We start from the raw sequence: 23,685 nt of genomic DNA, 5'->3' as shown, positions 1-23,685 counted from the left end.
GGTGGAAAGGAAATCGAAGATCAACCAGGTTCACTGAAAACGTGACGTATTTAGAAAAATAAACAGGTGGTAATCACTTTTTCAAGGCCAGAAAAGAAGAGATTAACCTGAAATCTGCTTCCAAAGCTCCGAAAACATAAATATTTAAACTTAATTGGCATTTCAGTGACTTTTAACACACAGGTAGGTAGCTCCTCTGTCACTCTTCAAATTCAAGATAACAGAGACTGGTGGAAGAACAGTGGCTAGGCGAATGCTTTCCAAATCCACAAGGTGCCCCCAAGCACCAAATACTAATAGCTATTTTGGAGAAAGTGTGATGTTTGACTTCACTTCCAAAACGTTTTAGGTATTGGCCCCAGAATCCTGCCCATTTTTTCACTAAATATGTTGTCACCTGCATGTATGAAAGCATTTGAATTGAAAATGTGCCCTAAAGAACTTTTAGAAACAATGAATATTTTTGATGAACAATAAGCATGGATTTTCATGAAAACTCATGAAAACAGAATACAAGATTTTCCTGAGACAAGATTATGCAGAATAAGACCAATTACCTATATTGACATTCATTCTATGTCTTTCCTCTAAATCTCCAAGTAGTTTAGCACAGGACCGAACACGATAGTTTTGTTTTTTAATAAAATGAGCAAATGAATAGATGAAATAGTTTGATCACTTTCATGAATAAATCAAATTATTTTTGTTAATGAAATTTACTTGAAGTACAGTATACTTTGTAAGTTTTAAATTTGTAAATTCCTGCAGGTTAATACTACTTTTGATGAAATTGAAAGATTAATGGCATAATGTGGGTCGCACAGAAATACAGAACTCCAAGTCAATTTTGAGTCTGTCCTGAGGGTCCAAAGATGTATATGACTTTTTTTTTCAAAATCCATTAGTTATTGCAGAAATAAATATTGTGGGAAAGAATGCAAGGATTCACCCTTTAATCAAACACCTTCAATAGTGGGTTCCAGGGACCATTCTGATTTATGCTTGGTATCTTGGCTTCTCAGTTTAGTATTTGTCCAGGATTTTCATTTGTTAACAGTGAATAATTAATAATTAGTATTAATATTTGTATTTAAATGAGCCCAGAAGTGTGTAAACCTTCACACTATGTTTCCATCTGCTGCCATGGTCTCATCTAGTAGTATGGGATCACATGTATTAAATAAACAGTTTCCTCACTTCCATACATCGGTAAAACTGAAACCCGATTCTCTTTTCTATAGGAGAGTGCTTCCTGATAAAACAAATTTCCCTCAGAGTAAGTAGCTGGGGCAACACCCTCCCTCCTGTAACAATCATGAGTGGTGGTTGGAGAAATATCATCGGCTGCTGCCCCTGGCAACCATTTTTGTGAATAAGTGTTGTGGCCTACAAAAACCCTTAATAAAGAAAATATTAGAGGGAGTTCTTTAGATAGTAGAATCTGAGAGAAGTCCTGGAAAACTATGAAATTGCAAAAAGAAATGAAGAGCAAAGGGTAAATATTTGACTAAATCTCAAAGAAGCCATGATAATATATTCTTATAGGGACTAAACATGTATAGAATTAGTTATAGCCCCAAAAGATAGGAAACAGATAAAAGGAGTTAAGAAGTTCTAAAGTCTGTGCATTTTTTAAGATGTGGCCGAAGTGTCAATTTACTAAACTCAAATAAGTATGCTACATCATGGTAATCACTGAGCAAAAATTGAAGTATGCATATAGCATTATAGGAAAATAGGAATCACAAAAACAAAGCAAAACAAAACAGTTGATCTGTCTAAAAGGTGAGACAAATTGAAAACAATGGTAGATTGAAACTCAAATATATTTATAACTACATTTGATATAAATGCATTAAGCACAATGACTGTCAATGAGATTTCTTAAAAATCTCATTATGGTCTCCTTAAGAGTCAAAACTGTAATATAATAATGCATAAAGCTTGAGAGTAAAGGGATAGGAAAATGTTATACCACACAAATATTAACAAAAACCAGCCTGGTATGTCTAAACTACTATCAGATAAAATAGACTGTAAGTCAATAAATATTGGTAGATATAAGGAGTATTTTAATTTTTTAAAAGATTAAATCCACTCTGAAGTGTTATAACTTTGCATACACCCCAATAACATAACCTTAAATTACATAAAGCACATGTAACAACAATTGAACAGATAAATTCACATAATAAGATTTTCACAGAACATATTCATTTGTGAAACATGAAGATAAAAAACACCACATATATAGAAGGTTTAAACAATATGATTAACAAATGGCTTTGTTGACCTATAAAGAACACTGCACCCAAGATCTTATGCTGGGCCATAAATGAGTTTTGACAAAAATGTAAAGATGGACATCATACCAAGTAAGGTCCCTGACCATGATAGAACTAAACTTTATCAATAAAAATAAACTATAAAGAGAAAGAAGGAAGGAAGGGAAGGAGGAAGGAGGGAAGGAAGAGAGAAAGTCAGGGAGGGAGGAATTCAGAGGGGGAGTGGGAGGAAGATTCCCCAAATTTGTGAATTAAGGTACTGAGTACTCTATAATTCAAATAAGAAATCACAACGCCAATTAGAGGCCAATTTCAACTGAATAAAAATAATAAGATTACTTATAATAGCAAACTGTATATCAAAACATGTCAGATATAATTAAAGCCATATTTAGAGGAAAATAAATAACTTTAAATTTATACTTTAGAAAAGAAGATTGAAAATCAGTGACCTATGTATGCCTCTTTGGAACCTAGAAAACAACAGCAAATCAATCCCAAAGAAAGTAGCAAGAAGAAATTTTAAATACAAAAGTAGAAACAGGTATAAAACAGATGAATAAAAGAAAAAATCAACAGAGTTTACTATTGGCAATTTGAAGAGATTAATAGAATTGATAATGCCCTGAACAGAAGGGATCAAATCAAAGGAAAGAAGCCAAATAACAAACAAAAAACAAACTACCTGCAACAGGAATGAAAAGTGAACATAACTTCAGATCCTACAGACATTGAAAATATATTTAGAGGATTTTTAAAAAAGATTTATTTATGCGACAGAGAGAGAGGACATGTGAGCAGCGTTGGGGGCGGGCAAGGAGGCGAGGGGTAGAAGGAGAGAAAATCTCAAGCAGACTCCCCACTGAGTGCGGAACCTGACACAGGGCTCAGCTCAAACTCACCACTCTGAGATCTTGACCTGAGCTGAAACCAAGAGTTGAATGGTCAACCAATTGAGCCACCCAGCCTCCCTGAGGATGTTATGAATAATATTAAACAAAAGAATTTTTCAGTAGTAGATAGAAAGGGGAAATACCTAGAAAAAGACAACATTCCACAACCGACTGGAGGGAGGGGAGGAGAAACAAAAAAACGAAGACCGAGCTCTTTATCTATTAAAGAGAGTAAATCAGGAATTCAGAATTTTTAGAGAAAATGTCTAAAACCAGGTGGTTTCCCAGCTAACTATATCAAAAATTTAAGAAAGAAATATTACCAATCTTAAAAAAAAATACTTCCAGTGAATAAGAAACATAATAGTTTCTATTTTATATAAAGACAGTATCATTTTCAATACATCTTTTTTTTAATATTTAAAGGTTTATTTATTTGAGAGAGAGCAAGCGGGGTGGGGGGGGAGGAAGGGGCAGCGGGAGAAGGGTGAGAATCCCAAGCAGACTCCCTGCTGAGCATGGAGCCAGACATGGGCTCGATCCCACAACTCTGAGATCATGACCCAAGCTGAAATCAAGAGTCAGATGCTTAACTGACTGAACTACCCAGGCACCCCCCATTTTCAACACATCTTAGCAGGACTATAAGAAAGAAAATTATGTGCTGATTTATCTATAAACATAGATGCAGTATTACCATCTGAATCCAGTAGTACATAAGAAGAATCATTATATCAAGGCCAAGCTGAAGTTAATAAAGGAATAAAAATTTTAAGTTTGACAGTCAGTTTACAACATTTAAAGGGAGAAAAGGTATTAATCAGCTCAACAGAAATTGAAAAAGCATTTGGTAAAAGTCAACTCACATTTATTATTTATAAAAACAATAAATCCGGGGTGCCTGGGTGGCTCAGTTAGTCTGCCTTCGGCTCAGGTCGTGATCCTGGGGTCTTGGGATGGAGCCCCGTGTTAGCCTCCCTGCTCAGCAGGGGAGTCTGCTTCTCTCTCTTCCTCTGCCCCTCCCCCTGCTTGTGCTCACTCTCACTCTTTCTCTCTCAAACAAATAAAAATAATCTAAAAAAAACAAAAAAGATAAATCCTTATCAAATTATGACTAAAAAGGAATGTCCTTAATCTAATAAAAAGGGTATCTACAAAAAACATAAAACAAACTGCATAGTTAGTGAAATAATGAAAAATTTCTATTGAGATTAGGAATGAAATAAGAATATTCACTATTACCATTTCAATCAACATTGTACTAGATTTACTAGTCAGCGTGGAAAGGAGAGAAATAGGAAAACAATTACTAGAAAGTTTCCAGGTAGGTAATTGCTATCATTACATCATCCCTTGATCAAAACTGATCTAAAAGTCATACCATTTTAAACATCCTCTTATATATGTCCTTAACTGTTATAACGCTTTGGGGGAATTTTACCCTTTTTTAATTTTTTTTTTTAATTTATTTATTTGACAGAGAGAGAGACAGTGAGAGCAGGAACACAAGCAGGGGGAGTGGGAGAGGGAGAAGCAGGCTTCCCGTGGAGCAGGAAGCCCGATGCGGGGCTTGATCCCAGGACCCTGGATCATGACCTGAGCCGAAGGCAGACGCTTAACGACTGAGCCACCCAGGCGCCCCGACCCTTTTTTAAAAAATATGAAACAATTGGGGCGCCTGGGTGGTTCGGTTGGTTTAGTGTCTGCCTTTGGCTTAGGTCCTGATCCTGGAATCCAGCCCCAAGTCCTGGGATCGAGCCCCAAGTCGGGCCCCCCACTCAGCAGGGAGTCTGTTTCTCCCTCTGCCCCTACCCCCACTCATGTGCACACGCTCTCTCAAATAAATGAATAAATAAAATCTTAAAAAAACCATGAAACAATTTCTCATAACATTTCCAGCTGGTATCCATAATGTGATTTGGAGTGTCTTAGGGTGGGTGGAAAAAGGGGAAAAATGGAAATAAAGAAATTCTGAGTCATTAGCCCATTTTAATTGATATTTTACTAATTTGTTGCCATTTTTATCTGTTTATTATCATTTGTGTTGTTTCCTTTTAGTTAATTTGCCTTATATTTTCTTCCTTAATTTTATTTATTTTTCTTCCTTCATTTTAAATTCTGCTGAAACAATCTGGATTTTTAAATCATAAAATTCTCTTATAATTATTTGACTTGTTTCAGAACAAAATTTTCAACAATTATTTAGTCATAAATGCATTTCTAACTAGATTATTTTTGCTAACCATTTGATATATTTTTTCTTGTTTTGAATTCCTTATTCTGATTCTTTTGTTTTTCCACCCTTTGGCTAGAGTATTTCCTCAAATAATGTTTTCAGATATAATACTCGAGTTACATAATTTGAGTCTTTCTTGTTTTATAATGATTTCTTATTGCTGTGGTTTTGAATTATGGAGACATGATCATTTTTAATAATATCCCTGTAAACTTTACTTTATATTCTGTCATTTGATATTGAAGCTAAGACGTCCTCCTTTCAAATTTGCACCACATTCTTTTCTTTACTGCCAAGTTTATCTTGAAATTTGTTAGAGATTATCTTTGGAATTCGGATCACATCAAGATATGTTTGGTGTCAAGGTATGTACCTTTTTTCAATATTGGTACATTTGCCTGGCATTAATGTGATCCTTTGAATTTGCTTTCTTCCATACAGAAGCCTATTTGTTTTTATTTTCTTGCATTTTTATCATAAATTCCATTTTTCTTTGAGTTTCTGTTTATACATATTGCATTTTCTATCCTCTATTATAATTTCCAACTTTTATATTTTTGCTCTATACTCAAAATAATTCTTCATGTTGATTTTTAATCAATTAATGTGCTTTTTACCAGTGATTTACCTGTTATCCAGTACTTCTGCTAAGTTGACTTTTCAACAACTTTTTCTCGTACTCTGCTCCCTTTTCCTAGCAGCTTGTTTTTTTTTTTATTGTATACATAGAATATTTTCTCAAATCTCACTGGAAGTAGGGGGTAAAATTATTTTCTTCTGTTTTATTGTACTTAGTATGATATGGTGAAGTTCATTGGATTTGAGTGCTCAGTTCCGTTCTAAAAATTGTTTCTCTTCAAATATCTTTTCTTTCTCTCAAATGATTATAACTCCACAGTTCAAGCGAAGCGGAGTGACTCCTGGGTTGACAGGCAGTGACCTACATTATGTTCAATGCATGATTTGTGCCAGTCGCTGAGCCTGGACACTCTATAATTGGGATTTTGTTAAAATAGACAAACTCCTGTGACTTATTAATCACTGACTTGACTTCTGCTTTCACCACTGTTGAATGGAGCTTGGTGCAACTGTTAATGGGAATTAAGGAAGGAAATTTTGGGAAGGCTGAGTGTGTACTAAAATTTCATTACTAGGAAGACTGGCTTGACTCTCACTTTCCTGGGGCACTCTGCAGTTAGCTGGAGAATGCCCCCTTCTCTGTCGGGTCCTGATAGCCAATTAAGGAAATGATTGTGATCTGATGTCTTGCTTCCTTAGTGCCCAGTTGGAATCAAATAATGCGTATAACAACTCAACATATCTCGTATTTGCTTCAGTCTCTGGTGCTCCTACATGGGGCAGGCGGGGGGTGGGGCAGGGTCTTGTCTAGCCTTGTACTCATGACCTGAATTACAGCTAGGCAACTTCCTCTTTGCCTTCATGAAATTGCCCATTACTCAATCAATTCAGCCGTTACCTCCACCATATATCCCAGAATTTCTTCAAATTGTCTTATAGTTTACTCTTTTGCTATTGGTAGATTTTTAAAATTTCTTCAGTTTGTTCAGTAGTATTCTATGGTAATTTTTTCAGTTAGTTCAATGGTTAACTCAGTGGAAGGCATAGTGGATAAACTTGTGGCCTCAAAGAGTCGTTCTGAAATCTTTTCCAACAAAAATATATTTTCTGACATTCCTAACAGTTGTTCCTTTAGGAACTTGTAAATATATGGAAAACTGTAAAAAGCAAGCTTACACTTTTTTAAGAATGTATTTTTATGATGCAATTAAAATTACAATTATCCACAATAAATTTAAACATTTTCAAAATAAAATCTAGTTTGGCCTGCTAAGAGAACCCAAGACAGATTATACCAAAATCAAGCATAGCTGAGAATAAGAAAGGTTTGTAAATATAGCCTACGTTTTGAAATGAATGAAGGACTAGAGACCTGAATTTACTACAGCTGCTAGCAAGTGGAGTGGTTACTATAGTAACAGAGATAAACTGATCCAGATCGAGAAAAAAATATCTGCAGCTGGACCAATCAAAAAGAGTAAGTTTTCTGTGTGGCATTTCCTGCCATCTCCTGTTTGTACTCTCAAAGGATGAAAAAAAAAAAAAAAGGAGGACATGTTCTGGGTATTAGGAAGATGATATGAGTTAAAGGTTTACATGGATATTTTCTAAGACTTATAGAAAACTGTTCTAGATAAAAGTGTTAGCTAAGATGTCATAGAAAACACTTCATTAAAAACTTGAAGTCTACAATAAAATTAAGGTAGTACTTCTATCTCATACAATGTTATATGCACATAATATCTCAATAAAACCAGGGAGAGGGAATAAAGTACTTATTGACTTAAAAGAAAAAAAGAAAAAAATACTTGAAGTCGGCACAGGCTGGTGGAAGTTAAAATGTTTTGACCAAAGGCTCAGGAATAGAGAACTGCTGAGCTGTCTGATTCTTGAGTATCCACATTAACTAAAAGGTCTTTATTACCAACATTTCTGGAGGCATCAGGAGATGTTTGTATCTAGGTTACTAGTGGAAAAGAACAATGAAGTGAGTTTGTTGACAGAGTTTGCTTATCTCTATTACACAAAGCAGTAAAATCTTATTTTTTATATATTGGAGAATAGTAATTTCTAGTTTATGGGTATATGAGCCATATCAAATGATGGTATGGGATTTATAAATCTACCCACATATTTACAATTATCTTAGAGCAAATCAGTAACATTTTTCACACATACATAAACAAATTTAAAAAGGTATATAGATGTAATTAATAACGTATTTAAATGCTAGTGAATTTCAAGTAGTTTTATATGATTATATCAGATATTGATACTCAGAATACAATAGTATGAATACAGAGGGTTGGATAACTGTATATATGTAAGTATTCTCTTTTAGTTCCAAGATGTTCTCATGCTCAAAAACTAAGGCCCACCGCTAGAGACAGTGAGACTCTCCTGTGACATCAGATATCATTCCCTCATGGTCTTACTGAAAATCATTTATCTGGTGATTTAACTGCAACTCTCAGGCCAAATCACATTTCCAAGTAACCATACCCTTTAAATCATTGCTTGAAAGAGGGAACGCTTGAGGATTTGGTCAAATTTATGGGAGGTAAAGAGGGTAGAAATTATCTAGTAGTTAAAACACCCATGAGCAACTCAAATTAAACCATTTTAGACTCTCAGAAGGTACCCCCTACCAAACACCATGACAGATATTTCAGTTGAGAATTGTAAAGCCCATCTTTCATGATTCTAGATCCTACTTTTTTTCTTTAAATTGTATATACACTTTTTTACCCTTTATTCATTTCCTTGTATTTGCTTTTCTTTTTCCTACCAACTGTCTTTTCCTCACTCATTTTCTCACTACTGACCAATGTGTATCTTTTCTAGAAGCTTTAACACAGACGTTAAGAATCCATAGGTGGTAGCGAGACAAGAATCTATATTACTATGAATCTATATTACTATGAAAGAATCTATATTACTATGAAAGCACTTTGTCAGGTATTCCAAATATGTACTGATACTTTAATACTTATTTTAAGCAATGATAGAATTTTGCAGAATTATTATTTATAATTTTGATTCTGCTTTTACCTTCTTATGTAAGTAAAATGTCACATAATTACCAGTGAAACTTGGCCATGTTTGCCATGTTAGTCAGATTTTTCAGGCCTGTTCCAGAATGGTAGTAGACTAGGCTTAAATAGCATTTTGTTTGTTGTCCATGATGTTGGAATGACAGTCATTCCTGAGCCATGAGCACTAGTTTATAAAGGCATGCAGAGCAGAGAGACAATTTTCTTTCCTTGTTTGTTCAGTTATAATAACTAATGATAAGTAAGACATGCCACTTTTTGTCCAGAATACTTTTTATATTGTAACAACAATGAATTTACAAACCTCTTAAATATATTTTACTCTCTCAAAGAGTGCTGGATAAAGAAAGTAAAATTACTTCAAACATGCCATTCTTCATGTGTAGCACATCTATTGCCATAACTCATACTATAGTTGTAACTAAAATCCCAGTCAATTACAACTCTCTTTCCCACTGAGAGCAGATCTGGCCCACATCTTTTCCATTGAACCTGTCTTAACATTCTTGTGTCTAAGTTAATACCTAATACAGAGTCAATAAATACTCACTTGAGCAAAGAAATAAAGTAGTGAATAAATAATGGATTTAAAAAGGCCATCAAAGAACTAATCTGAACTTAATCTAGTTTGACTCCCTAAATTGAATAATGGCTTTTGCTAAATTATATTTTGACAATATGTCAATGGGTACCTCCTCATGATCATCATGATGCACTCAAGTACAGAAGATGAGTAAGAGCAAGATCTTAAATTAAATTTCCTTTTCTTTTTTAAGAGAGAGTGAGCGAGCGAGCGAGAGAGAGAGAGAGAATGTGTGTGTGTGTGTATGTGCGTGCGCTTGGTGGGGGCGAGGGGCAGAGGGGGACAGAGACAGAGAGAATCTTAAGCAGGCTCCATGCCCAGTGTGAAGTCCAAAGCAGGGCTCAATCTCACCACCCAGAGATCATGACGTGAGCCGAAATCAAAAGTCGGATGCTTAACAGACTCAGCCACCCAGGCGCCCCTTAAATTAAATTTTCTAAGGTGACCAACATAATCTTTTGCCCAGCTACTCAGAGAGATCAGATGTTTTACCTCTTAAATAGTACAACAGTGTCAGCCTCCTCAATCCCTGTCTTTTTAGCATTTGCTCCTCCACTGATGACCTACTATTATGAAATCAATCTTTTGTGTTTCTCAAGCTGTGTATTTTATTTGACCACCATTTCTTAAATACACCTTTCCCCTAAACTTCATTGAGATATAATTGCATATAACATTGTGTAAATTGAAGGTATATAATGTGATCATTTGATATATGCAGATATTTCATAATGATTACCACAACAAGGTCCATTAATATGTATTTCACCTCACAGTTTGTTTGCTGTTGTTGTTGTTGTTGTTGTTGTTGTTTTGGTGGTGAGAACATTGAAAATCTATTCTCCTAGCAACTGTCAAGTATGTAATACAGTATTGTTATTTATAGTCACCATGTCATACATTACATATGCTCCTAGATCTTACCCACCTTATAACTGGAAGTTTATACCCTTTGACCAACATCTCCCATTACTCCCACCCCCCAGCTCCTAGCAAACACCAGTCTAACTCTGTTTCCCCAAGTATGGCTTTTCTAGATTCCACATATAAGTGAGATCATGCAGCATTTGTCTTTCCTTTGACAATCTCATTTTATCTCATTTTTTATCTCATTTAGCATAGCTGCTTCAAGTTCACTCCATTTTGTCACAAATAGTAGGATTTCTTTTTTTTATGGCTGAAAATATCCCACTGTATTTTTCTTTATCATTCTTTATCATTCATCTGTCAGCAGACACTTAAATAGTCCATGCCTTGAGTACTGCAGTGAACAAAGGGTGCAGATATCTCTTTGAGACAGTGATTTTATTTCATTTGTATGTATACCCAGAAGTGAGAATGCTGGATCATATGGTAGTTGTTTTTTTTTTTTTTTTTTTAATTCTTTGAAGAATCTCCATAATGTTTTCCATAGTGGCTGTACTAATTTACACTCCCATCACTGTTGCATAAGGGCCCCCTTTTCTCCACATCTTTGCCAACAGTTGTTATTTCTTGTCTTTTTGATGATAGCTTTTCTAATAGGTATGAGGTGATACTTCATTTTGGCTTTGATTTGCATTTCCCCGATAATTAGTGATGTTGAGTTCCTTTTCATGTACCTATTGGCCATTTGTATGTTTTCTTTGGAAGACAAAAAAGTTGTTCGCTCATTTTTAGAAATTGAATTACTATTATTACTACTACTACTACTACTACCGAATTGTAGGAGTCTCATATTTTTTTTGGATATTTAGATATTAGATAAATGATGTGCAAATATTTTATTCCATTCTGTAGGTTGCCTGTCTTTTCATTTTGTTGATTGTTTCTTTGTTGTGCAGAAGATTTATAGTTTAATTTACCTTTTAATCTCCACAATCATAGTCATCTTTCAATAAGCATCAGGACTATAGTCTCACAACCCTGACCCTGGAAATATCATTTAGGATTAATTTCCTTCCAAATTAAAACATTCCTTGATGAGCTGCCCAGTGGAAAAAAGTTTCATTCTCTTACAGTCCTTAGCCCCACCCAGCTGATCTTTTGTATACAGAAATGTGAATGAGAACTTCCAATACCAAGTTACTAAAAGCATCTCTGCAGGCGTGCCTATGTCTTCACTTAGCCCATTTTACTTTTCACTGCAGCCTCTCTGAGATGGGTTTAGTACTGCTGTCATTTTAAGGCAGCAAGATATCGTCAAGAAAAACAACTCTAAAATCCATCCATCCTGTTGAAGTCAATTGCCTAGAAAAGGCATGAATACAGAAAACTTAGAGAGTCAGCTCTGCATGTTTTATTTCTTTTGGATTTCCAAGTGAGCATTATCACCGGAAAGCCTGAAGTTACCACTGATTATAATACAGTGATTTTTTTTTCTGTCTCCTATGATTTTTAAAACTTCAACAGTGTGAACTTTGACTTACATAGTTCTTTAAGAATTTTGCCATGTCAACTGTGAAGTTTGAGCTGGATTATCTTTCTCCTGAAGGCTTCAGACATGAGCATGCTTCCAACCCAGAATTTACTTTAACCTGTTTGACTGAACTCTCTGATGATTCTAGTCAATTGGAACTTCAGCACTCCAATTCTGTCCCCACTGGTAAGCTAAACTTTAGATTGATATTTTTGTGTATCTTACATCTGTATTTTCTTTAATGTCAGATATGTAACAAATAAATTTTGATGTCACCTACTTTGTGGTGGTAAAACTGATGTCAATTTTAGTTTATTCAGTTGTTTTTCCTCAAAATATATAAATAAATTTCTACAAAAAGCACAGAGCATTCTCCCAATAGAGTGAAACGCCAGAAAACAAATCTAAGGAACACATTTAAGAAAAATGTTAATAGTGAAGTAGATTTTGTTTTTCTGAACATTCAAGCCTATCAAGTTTTAGCTTTGTTTGGGATGATTGATGAAATCAGGGATTGTATCCATAAGCTGCAGAAAAAGTCCTGCCATCTTTCATTCATCTTTTTTATTTCTGTTTCCTTTTATATAATTATATGAAGGTTAATATGTGCTCTTTACCTTCTCATTAAGAATAAGAGAACATTCCTTTTGCTTATATTATTTTATGACCTAATTTAGATTCTATATGAGCTGACAGTGTTGACAGAATTCAATGTGAAAATTTTATTTTTTGATATCTGTGGGTGGTACTTATTTATCCAGCATCCAACAGTTTTCATTTTAGCATTGCAGTTTTGAGGAAACAATGCTATACATTAATAGTCTGCATACATTAAAAAATTCCGTGGGTTTGGTTTACAGTGAACAGCTATGAGAAGTCAATAATGGATTAGTTGTGCTTTGTAGAAAATATGTATAATAAATAAATATTTTAAATATTATTCTAAAGTAAAATTCCCTTATGAGTTAGTTGTTTATCTTTCCTCATAAAAAAGACAGGGCAATGAGAAAAGTAAAAGTTAAGCAAAGTCTTCATAGCTCTGGATGTTACAGGACATTAATCTTTGTCCAATGAAAAAGAACTTGTAGAAATAACAAATTCCATTTGCAACCAGAGGATTGTTCTAAGAAAACTTGGCATATTTATTTATTTTGAGGTGTTTGAAAAGAAGTTTTATGTGACTCCCAACCAATCGCTGATGTATTGTTCATAGACTCTTGTATTATATGACTTGTTTTATAGTATGGGCAGTTCTATAATCAGGAGATGTAACAACTTTTTAAATTTTCTTTCATCCGTACTATTATTTCTCTTTCTTAAATGGAAAGTCTTACTGGGTATTGAACCTATAATTTCATAAATGGAAAAATCAGTGTTTTTTTTTTGTTTTGTTACAAATGAACAGTACAATACAGTAGACTTAGGAAAATGAGGTTTTATAGATAAAGTATGTACCAGTTTAACCATGGTTTAAATACCCATGTTCTTTTCACCACTTTTGTGTCTCCTAGTCATCTCTGTTCCAGTTAGCACATTTATTCCAATAAATTCAACTGCTGTCTTTATGAAGCTGACATTACATATCTGTAGCTTAGGTATGAACTCTTCCCCAGTGCCTGGAAGACACTTTCACCTCAATATCCTTGGCAGTGCTTCAAATTCAACACAAATAAGCTAAACCCCCTAAAAATGCCTCCTCCTTCTTACATTCTCATTTTTGTCAATATCCCCTGAGTCATCTCAGACATTCCTTAGCATTTATTGCAATATAAAGTACATGTTTATTTCTATGCATATTAGTTTAATATAGGTCTTCTTTACCTCTTTGTCCACCACTATGGCGCCTACTCAATAGGGTGCCTGGCAATAAAAGATTCTTTGTATCTTGACTCATTGATTGCCTGGCTGAGAGACTGAAAGATTGGCCCTCTTCATTTCCCTGGTTCATGCACCTGTATAGTCTTCTACCTGACCTCACCTTCAGGTTTTCCAAAACAGGCCTCTTGTACATTGACAGCCACGCAATCCTTAACTAAGCACAAGTCTGACCTATTCCCACCTTTGTTTGCAATTTTTAGGTCTGTGTGACCTTGTTTTAAACCTGGTGCTTTAGGATCTAAGTCTTTTTTTCCCCCAGAACTTTCCTAGTTTCATATAACCTACCTATATCCTACAAGAATGATTTATACTTTCCAATTACTGTTCACGTTATTTTTTTCAAAATAATTTCTATTAAATATTTCTCCTTCCTCTGTTTATTAAGATCTCACTGAGAACAAAAATATATCATCTTCTTCCCAAATGCCTATGGTTAACTCTTTATATAAAGGAATATTTCCTGTCTCTAACTTCCACAAAAATTTGTCCTATATATGAAAACGTTCACATTCTAGGTTTTTGTTGTTGTTATAAATACAAATGTCCATGGCTCCTCTTCTATCAGATGATGTTTCTTGAAGGTAATTGCCTTTTCAAAATTGTTTTTGCCTGTGCATAATGCATATGTCATAAATATGGTTAATTGAGTGACTAAATAGTAAACTGAAGTTTATCTTTTAATTTATTTCCTGCCATAGGGAGTACTTGTTTAGGTCAAGTTATACATGCATTTTATCTGCCAAAATACTATGTGGAAATTACCACACAATTTTTTGCTTGATGATACCATCATACAGGATAGTACCAATGTGGAATTTGTCCTTCATTTAAAATTTTTATGTAGGGGCTCCTAGGTGGCTCAGTCGTTAAGCATCTGCCTTCCGCTCAGGTCATGATCCCAGGATTCTGGGATCTAGCCCCGCATCAGGCTCTCTGCTCAGTGGGAAGCCTGCTTCTCCCTCTCCTACTCCCCCTGCTTGTGTTCCCCCTCTCGCTGTGTCTCTCTCTGTCAAATAAATAAAATCTTTAAAAAAAAATGAAACTTTTATGGAGCATTGAGCATCTTAGAATCTACTTTGTAAAATGCTAGATCTTTTCACCCTATATTCAAGAGAGTCAAGTTGTATTCATTTAAAATATAGTAATTGAAAAAATAAAAACATATAAATATATACATATTTATTCATTGAATATATATGACTGAGAGTTAGTTCTTGGGGTGTCTATAGGAAAATGAAAATGAGATAATAGTAGAAGCAGGGAAAGAGTTCTGTCCTTTTAATCTCAGTGGTGTGGCAGTATGTTTTTAACATACATATGCACATATCCCTAGCATGGGAAAATAAAATATAACAGGGGAATGTTAGTCCATAGAAAGTTGAGCAGATATGTCTAAAAAGAAATGTGTTCCACTGTCAGCAAAAACAGTGTTTACACATTTCACTTATATGATAACTTGAAGAGTATTCATACCTACATAATCTGAATAGTTCTCACAAGACTACTATGAGATAGAGTTCATTTATCTTGAACTTTATTAAATAAGAGATTTCAAAGGCCAGAGAAATAATGTAATTGGACCTACAATGCACACATATATCTAATAAGTGTGTGTCAGTGGGGAGGGTGGTGGCAAAGACAGAGGCAAGTTGAGGAGCTCTTAGTCTGTTTTCTGCCTCTAAACTTAGTATTCTTTTCTTTTTTTTTTCTCAACACTGTGTGGAAATTATGATTAAAAACAGTTCCATGGGAGAAAGATGCTTCTTTATGTTTCAGAAGTGTATTTCATCAGTAATCAGTAATGAGAATATAAATATCATTCCTGGATTCTAGAATGTGCTTTAAATGTCTTTTAAGGTTATGAGCATTTCATCATCATGATCATCATTATCACCTTTGTGATGTTAATGATAAGCACATATACATCATTTCCTATATATAAAGCAGTACTGTGAATGTTCTATATGCGTATATATACACACACGTACATACGTATGTTTACATATGTTTTATATATCTATACACATATGTAAAAATATACATATTTTTTATCCTTGTTAAATGGGTAATATAACTTCCATCACAACACAGTATAACATATTCGAGAATGTATGTGATTCAACTTTTTTTTTTTAAGATTTTATTGATTTATTTGACAGAGAGACACAGTAAGAGAGGGAACACAAGCAGGTGGAGTGGGAGAGGGAGAAGCAGGCTCCCCGCCGAGCAGGGAGCCCGATGCGGGGCTCGATCCCAGGACCCTGGGATCATGACCTCGCCGAAGGCAAACACTTAGTGACTGAGCCACCCAGGTGCCCCGTGATTCAACTTTTTAAAAATTTGTTAACTTCATTTAATCTAAAATTTTGTATATTTATTAGGCCCTAGAACCCTTTTACATAGAACATTTCCTAATATCCTGAAAGACCTGCTTTGGATATTTGGTGTTAAAGAAATGAATTATGGGGCGCCTGGGTGGCTCAGTCGTTAAGCGTCTGTCTTCGGCTCAGGTCATGATCCCAGAGTCCTGGGATCGAGTCCCGCATCGGGCTCCCTGCTCCAAGGGAGGCCTGCTTCTCCCTCTCCCACTCCCCCTGCTTGTGTTCCTGCTCTCGCTGTCTCTGTCTCTGTCAAATAAATAAATAAAATCTTAAAAAAAAAAAAAGAAATGAATTATGTAATGCTAGTGAAGTAATTGGAGAACTCTAATAAATAAAGTCAAGATAAGGTTCTGTTCAGTCACCAGCAGGCAGTGTCACTTGGGGTGAGGTTTTAACATCCCTCCTGGGTGATTTTTCTAATCTGTAAAATGTCTAGAATAAATTAGTTGATTTTAAAGACCACCAACAGCTATAAAAAAGCTTAATGAAAATAATTAGATTTAGAGCATTTCCAATGCACATCATTAAGCTAGATAAAGACCAGAATATAAAGAAGGGTAAAGACAAAGCCTCTGTTTACATATAACTTATAACAGTAATAATGCAAATCAACTTATGCAAAGAATTTCATAATTTATGGAGTTCTTTTGCCTTTGACTTTCACAACCACTCTGAAGATCAAATCGTTTTATTACTGCCATTTTTATAAATGAAGAAACTGCATGTTAGTGATATTTTACAGTGAAATTTTAGTAAGTAATAAACCCGCGTGGACCCAGACTTCCTCCAATTCCAGATGTTATTGCCACTACACTAGTACAAGTGCAAGTACCAACCTTACTACTTACCCTGCTGCTATGACAATAAGGAAGATGACAAAAACAGCATTTACTGTTTTGTTGACAATACCAAATACTTGAATCCTAGTCTCATTTTACTCTCCTAATGTTTTGAAGCATGAAGAAGTCAAATATTATTATAATTGTCCATCATATTTCAAATATAGATATGTAGGTCACTAATTTACACACCAACTTGCTATTTTCAATTCAGAATGGTTGAATTGAAATCTTTAAAAGAAAAGATACTTAAAATAACCTAATAATCTATGTAAGACTATTTACAGTATAGTAATGTACTATTACTATAGTACATTATACTATGTACTAGTATATACTATATACTATATATATATATAGTTGATTTTAAATACTGATTTAAATACTATGTTAATTTTGAATGTATCCTGTGTATTGGGTGAATCATTTTCAGGATGGTTTAATAGTATAAATCATCTTTTCCTATCTATATTAGAAAATGTATTGAATTTAAATAGTTCCTCCTTAATATTCATCACCCTCTTACCCCCTCCCCCACCTCGCTGCCCTCTGAAACTCTGTTTGTTTCTCGGGGTCCATAGTCTCTCATGGTTCCTCTCCCTCTCTGATTTCTCCCCCTTCAGATTTCCCTCCCTTCCCCTATGGTCCTCTGTGCTACTGCTTATGTTCCACATATGAATGAAACCATATGATAATTGTCTTTCTCTGCTTGACTTACTTCACTTAGCATAATCCCCTCCAGATCCATCCATGTCGATGCAAATGGTGGGTATTCATCCTTTCTGATGGCTGAGTAATATTCCATTGTATATATGGACCACATCTTCTTTATCCATTCATCATCTGAAGGACATCTCGGCTCCTTCCACAGTTTGTCTATTGTGGACATTGCTGCTATGAACATTGGAGTGCATGTGCCCCTTCTTTTCACTACATCTGTATCCTTGGGGTAGATACCTAGTAGTGCAATTGCTGGGTCACAGGGTAGCTCTATGTTTAACATCTTGAGGAACCTCCATACTGTTTTCCGGAGTGGCTGTACATAATAATAATTAAAACAAAAAACAAACAAACAAAAAAAACCCAAAAACAAAGAGACAAAAAAAATAAATAGTTCCTAGTAAGCCAACCCTAACTTTTGAGCAATTATCATTAAATGCTAGAAGTTGACCCATGGTTGCTATATTTAAAAATTGCTCTTAAGTTATTTCCATAAATGACTTGTTTCCTTCTCTAAATTCTTTTATTTTTAAAGAAAATCTCAAATCTTAGCAAGGTGCTGGTGTATTATAGATTGATAACAATATTTTGAGCCAAGTAAGAACCCTTTTTATTGTCTTTAATTTACAGCTGAAGATTAACTTGAAATGATTTACCTGGAGTCAACACAGTTAGCTGTAACCAAAAATGAAGATAAGAAGTTGGGTCTCATGATGTTCTGTCCATTGCATTTTACACTAAAATAAATATCTTCCTCAAAGATTTCTTAGTATCATGGCTCTCTGATACCAGATAAAAATAAATCTACTCTGCTGAAGTATAACTTGTCATAAGACAATTAACTCTTTCCTAAGAATATCAGAATTTAAGGTCTCATATGATCTCAAACAAATACCATATTTTTAAAAAAAGTATTACACTATCCACTAGTGGCCAGAGGAATAAATATAAACATTTATAAACATTATATATCCCCATAAAACCACATGATCACAACACATGCACACATTCAGTCACTGCATTCTCTGAGAATTTGACTATATTTATCTTTCTGGATAGGTCTTGGAACCTAGAAATGACTAACCACTCTGCAGAAATTCCAGCTGTGCTAAGGTCAGCATAAAAAAGAAAATCTTCATCATCATGGGTGATTTGGGGCTTTATGAAGTGGGCTTTGCACTGGTTGTTTCTTTGTCTCAGGAATTGAAGAGCATGGTTTCTAAGGATATTCAAGGAGATCCAAAGAATAGATTCTGTTCTATGACCTTGGGATAGAGGGTGAGCATGCAGCTAATTGCAGCCCAGAAGACCGTCTCTGACCAAAAAGTAAAAGGCCACTGTGTAAAAGGATTTTTGCTTAGTTAGGAGTTAGAGGTCCTAACTTTTTTTTTATAAAGATTTTATTTATTTATTTATTTGACAGAGAGATAGAGCCAGAGAGCACCAGTGGAGGGAATGGCAGAGGGAGAGGGAGAAGCAGGCTCCCCACTGAACAGGGAGCCCGATGTGGGACTCGATCCCAGGACCCTGAAGGCAGACACTTAACCATCTGAGCACCCAAGTGCCCCAGTGGTCCTAACTTTTTGAGATGCATAGAACTAAGACCATTTGCCACATTGACTAACGATAGTTATAATGCTACCATCATCAACTATTTATATTTATTAGCTGTCTACTCCGTGCCCAGGTCTCTGCCACTTTCTAAGAAATGTCAAGTATCTGGATGGTCCAATGCGTGCTCTAACTGCACTCTCTAAATCTAGTTATGAAAAAAAATATGTGATTGAAATAGGTAACTATTTCATTCTGTCAGTCTCATTCAGGACAGGAATCAGCTGGGAAATCGTGCTTTAGCAGGGTGGTTTCCAAAGCCTAAGTATAGTCCATGGAGCATTTGCCTTAGAATCACCAGGATACTTGTGATACATGGGGATTCTAGGTTCCCATCCCAGATTCTTTACATGTAAACTCTGTGGATACAATCTAGGAATCTAGATTTTAGAAATACCTCATTATGTCCATACACACTAAAGTTTTAAAATGCTTTGGTTGGGACGCCCAGGTGGCTCAGTCGGTTAAGCGTCTGCCTTCGGCTCAGGTCATGATCCCAGGGTCCTGGGATGGAGTCCCACATCGGGCTCCCTGCTCCGCGGGAAGCCTGCTTCTCCCTCTCCCACTCCCCCTGCTTGTGTTACCTCTCTCACTGTGTCTCTCTCTGTCAAATAAATAAACAAAATCTTAAAAAAAAAAAGAAATAAAAATGCTTTGGTTAAGGGTCATGATAGGTTGATCAGCAAGGGCCCCTACAATGATCCCTATATTATGGCACTTGTTCCAGATAATTTCTGATCATAGTAATCTACAGCCAACTATAGCTCCTTTGTCAACATGCTTTTCTACTAAGGCTGTTAATCCATTGACATATGTGACAGAGTGTTTTCCTATTTTTCTTACATTTGCATATTACCCTCAGATAAATTCAGATCAAACTCTTCCAAAGAGCCCTCTCTCTTATTCTTTATATAAAACATCTAGTTTTTCCTGTATTGGATGCCCAGAATAGCCATTTCTGTGGCATTGCTATCAATGTTAAATGTTTATTTTCTGCATTTAATCTTGTATTTAAATGTTTTGCTGTTAGATATTGGGTGTAGCTTTCAGCTTTCAGTGCAATTTTATCAAACAGAGAATAAACTCCCACAGGATAAAAGATATCTTGTACTTCTCTTCAATTCCCTTAAGGAGGGACCAGCAGAGAGCTCTATGAACTGAGGAGCTGAATTGCTTATTTCTAATATGACTTTACAAAGATGGGCCAATTGATAAAAACCTTCACTTCCTTTGTGGAAATTTTTAATGCAACTCTGATCTCTTAATGGCTCTGCCTAGGAGCCTTCAACTCATTCTGTCTTAAGAAGAACAATCTAAGTTCATATAATATGCATACTTTGGCTGCCATGGTAAAATGAAAAGTTAATGCTAATGTGATGTTGTAAAATGAAATAACCCCAACAACCATCATTTTTTAAATGCCTGCTGAAAATATTCTACTAGGGGGGCGCCTGGGTGGCTCAGTCATTAAGCATCTGCCTTCCGCTCAGGTCATGATCTCAGGGTCCTGGAATCGAGTCCCGCATCGGGCTCCCTGCTCGGCGGGAAGCGTGCTTCTCCCTCTCCCACTCCCCCTGCTTGTGTTCCCTCTCTCGCTGTCTCTCTCTGTCAAATAAATAAATAAAATCTTTAAAAAAAAATTTAAAAAAAGAAAATATTCTACTAGGAATTGAGTACATCTATGATCATTCAAAATGACAAATTAAAAAGTGGCCTTTCTGTGGCCATTGCATACTGCATAATACCTGGTGGAGTTCACTAAACTGGATAAAGATCGAGATAGATGTAAATATACAGATATTTCTCCTCAAAGGTATCCCGGTATCGTGTCTTCCTGATAGCAGATGAACAAATGTTACTCTGTTTTTTGGAATAGGCCTTAGTACCTTAGCTTATACAACACTTCATACAGAAAATCAAGGATGGCAGTGAAATGTTTATGATGAGATTCTCAGGTTGGCATGGTGAAATATAGCCGCAATCTTTATTCATAAAGCTCTTTGTGGGAAGCAGTTGACAAAGGACTCTCTATAAAATAGTGGGTGGGTTCTCGTCTTAAAGTGTAAAATCAGGTGTGCTACTGCTAATTTATAACCAGTTATAGAAAATGTACTTAACTTGCAAGCATTCTTCTCCGCAAAAGTACAATACATTCTAGAGTCTAGAAATCATTGTATCAGCTTGATAAGGCCTTAGGCTAAGTTTTCAGGGGAAAATATCATAGAACATGCTGATTATCAGCATGAAAAGAGAGAAATAGCTGCTACTGACTTCAGAGTCATGTTGCTTCTGCTGAGACTACAAAGCTTTCACCTCTGCTCTGACCCCAGAGTACACTGAAAATCACTGAGTAAACAGGAAAAAGACACAGCAATACTCGTCTATCCCAACCCTCTGCCATGATTGGTTTCTTCCTGAGTCACTGCTGAACTTCTACTCTGGAGTAGAAAGAACTTCACAAGAGACACACTGGCCAAGAATAGGCGGTGGGTGGATCCAGCCAGACAAAGCCACTCCAGACCTGTTTCCTCAGTTGAAAAACAGGGGGCTTACAGAGTACACTCTCTGAACGTCTTTCAAAGAGTCTCTGATTTAATTTTATAGGCATTTACTTAAAAAAAAAAAATAAGGCTCTGTCAGGAGGGTCCAGCAAGTTCTGCAAGTCGCCATAATTTCTGATTGCTTTACAGCTTAATATAAATTTGCACACTGGGGAAATTCATCAATTCCTTCTGATCCCCTGGCTTCCTATGGCTATGTATGGTCTCACCATCCCTGTTGGGCTTTTTCAAAGCTCGTTGCGCTATATGACATGCTCAAGAATGTTGGAAAAACCATTGCTTGTCCCTTGAGTCAGCTGTGGTGGATCCTATTATTGAGAATGGTGTTTTGCTTATTTTTAGATGACCAATGAACTACCTACATTTCCCAAGTTTGTATCTTATTTTCACATTCTCAAGTTTCAGCTTTCATTTTGCTTGTCCTTTGCTTTTTCCTGGTCTATAATTTGAGTTCTCAAAAGCTAAATATACTTGTTTATGTTCTCTGAAAATTCTATACAGAAAGTTGTTGCTCTAATTTGTGAGGAGAAAATATGTAGACTTACAAATATAATCTTAGATTTAATACTCTCACATTCTACTTTCTGTAAGTTAATCCAAAAGTCTATGGCATTTATTTTTATAATTTTTTGAGCTACACATTTTAACTGAACACTGACTGGTTGCTATAGAAGGAGTCATCTACCTAAGAATAGACCCTGTAAAATAATCCAGTATCTTTATGTAAATTAAAATCATTATTCTGCATAAACAACAATAGAGAGGTAATTGCTTAGACCCTAGTCAAATTGGAGTTCAGAGGTCGTGCTGATACTTCTTAGTTGTGGGATTTCTGTCAATCAGAAAATTCAGTGAATCTCTGTATGTTTCTATTTCCTGATATATAATAAAGGTGTACAAATCTCTACCTCACAGAGTAGTTAAGAATATTAAATGAAACAACAACAACAACAACAAAAAAACATTTAACATAATGCCTGTAACTAGTAAGTATCTAGGAAATGCTGTTATTCTAAATATATAATATAGGATAGATTATATATCATAATGGTATTCCAGAATGTGGTGATTGACCATGTTCTGGGGATTACAGTCCATATGGGGCAAATTGCATAATCTACAAAGAGCAAACTGAGCTGCTCAAATTCAAGTACAGTTGTTCACATCCTGGAATACATGACTAGGCAGAGAATAAAGGTCACAAACTTCAGGAGCATTTATTTTATTTGCTAAGTTATCCCATTAATGTTTAATATTAAAATAAAGGAGGGTTTGGTAGGAAGTAGAATAAATACCTAAATTAATTTTTATAATAAAATGCCAGACTTCAAAGAAAATTCTTGTTAGCTTAGAGATGTGTGTGAGCACTCACTTTTCTCTAACAAGAGAGACATTTCTAGGGGAAAGTTTGTGAGGCACTGGAAAGAAAACAGGTGTTGGTTGCATGAGAACCCTGGTTTCAGTTGGCTACTTGGTCAATGATGTTCCATGATGCCAGAGGGTGCTCAGTGCATTTGATGAGGCCAGTGGTTTGTCCTGGATCCTGTGAGGCTGTGTTAGTTTTAGCACTGACATCCTGAAACAATGTTCTCTTCTCAGGGTGTCGTGGGTTTTCTAAAGCAGTTGAGAATTTTATTTTACTTCATTGAGACTTGGGAAAGGGAAATT

General features: G+C 35.4%; 1 protein-coding gene across 1 annotated transcript in view; it reads left to right on the top strand.

Moving 5' to 3' along the window:
• The first annotated feature begins 12,059 nt into the window (after positions 1 to 12,059).
• The window catches only part of ANO3 (anoctamin 3), a 400,310-nt gene continuing 388,684 nt past the window's right edge, over positions 12,060 to 23,685 (top strand). Inside the window, exon 1 of the mRNA XM_064575888.1 lies at positions 12,060 to 12,213. Coding sequence (XP_064431958.1) covers positions 12,060 to 12,213 — 154 coding nt within the window. The remainder of the gene's footprint in view (positions 12,214 to 23,685) is intronic.

This window comes from Mirounga angustirostris, unplaced genomic scaffold (genome assembly GCF_029215605.1).
Source record: "Mirounga angustirostris isolate CCGP_5_RB_7025 unplaced genomic scaffold, mMirAng1.0.hap1 SCAF_13, whole genome shotgun sequence".
In the NCBI taxonomy this organism is placed as follows: Eukaryota; Metazoa; Chordata; class Mammalia; order Carnivora; family Phocidae; genus Mirounga; species Mirounga angustirostris.
The sequence above is the reverse complement of the archived record's forward strand: the minus strand, read 5'-3'. Positions and strand labels throughout refer to the sequence as shown.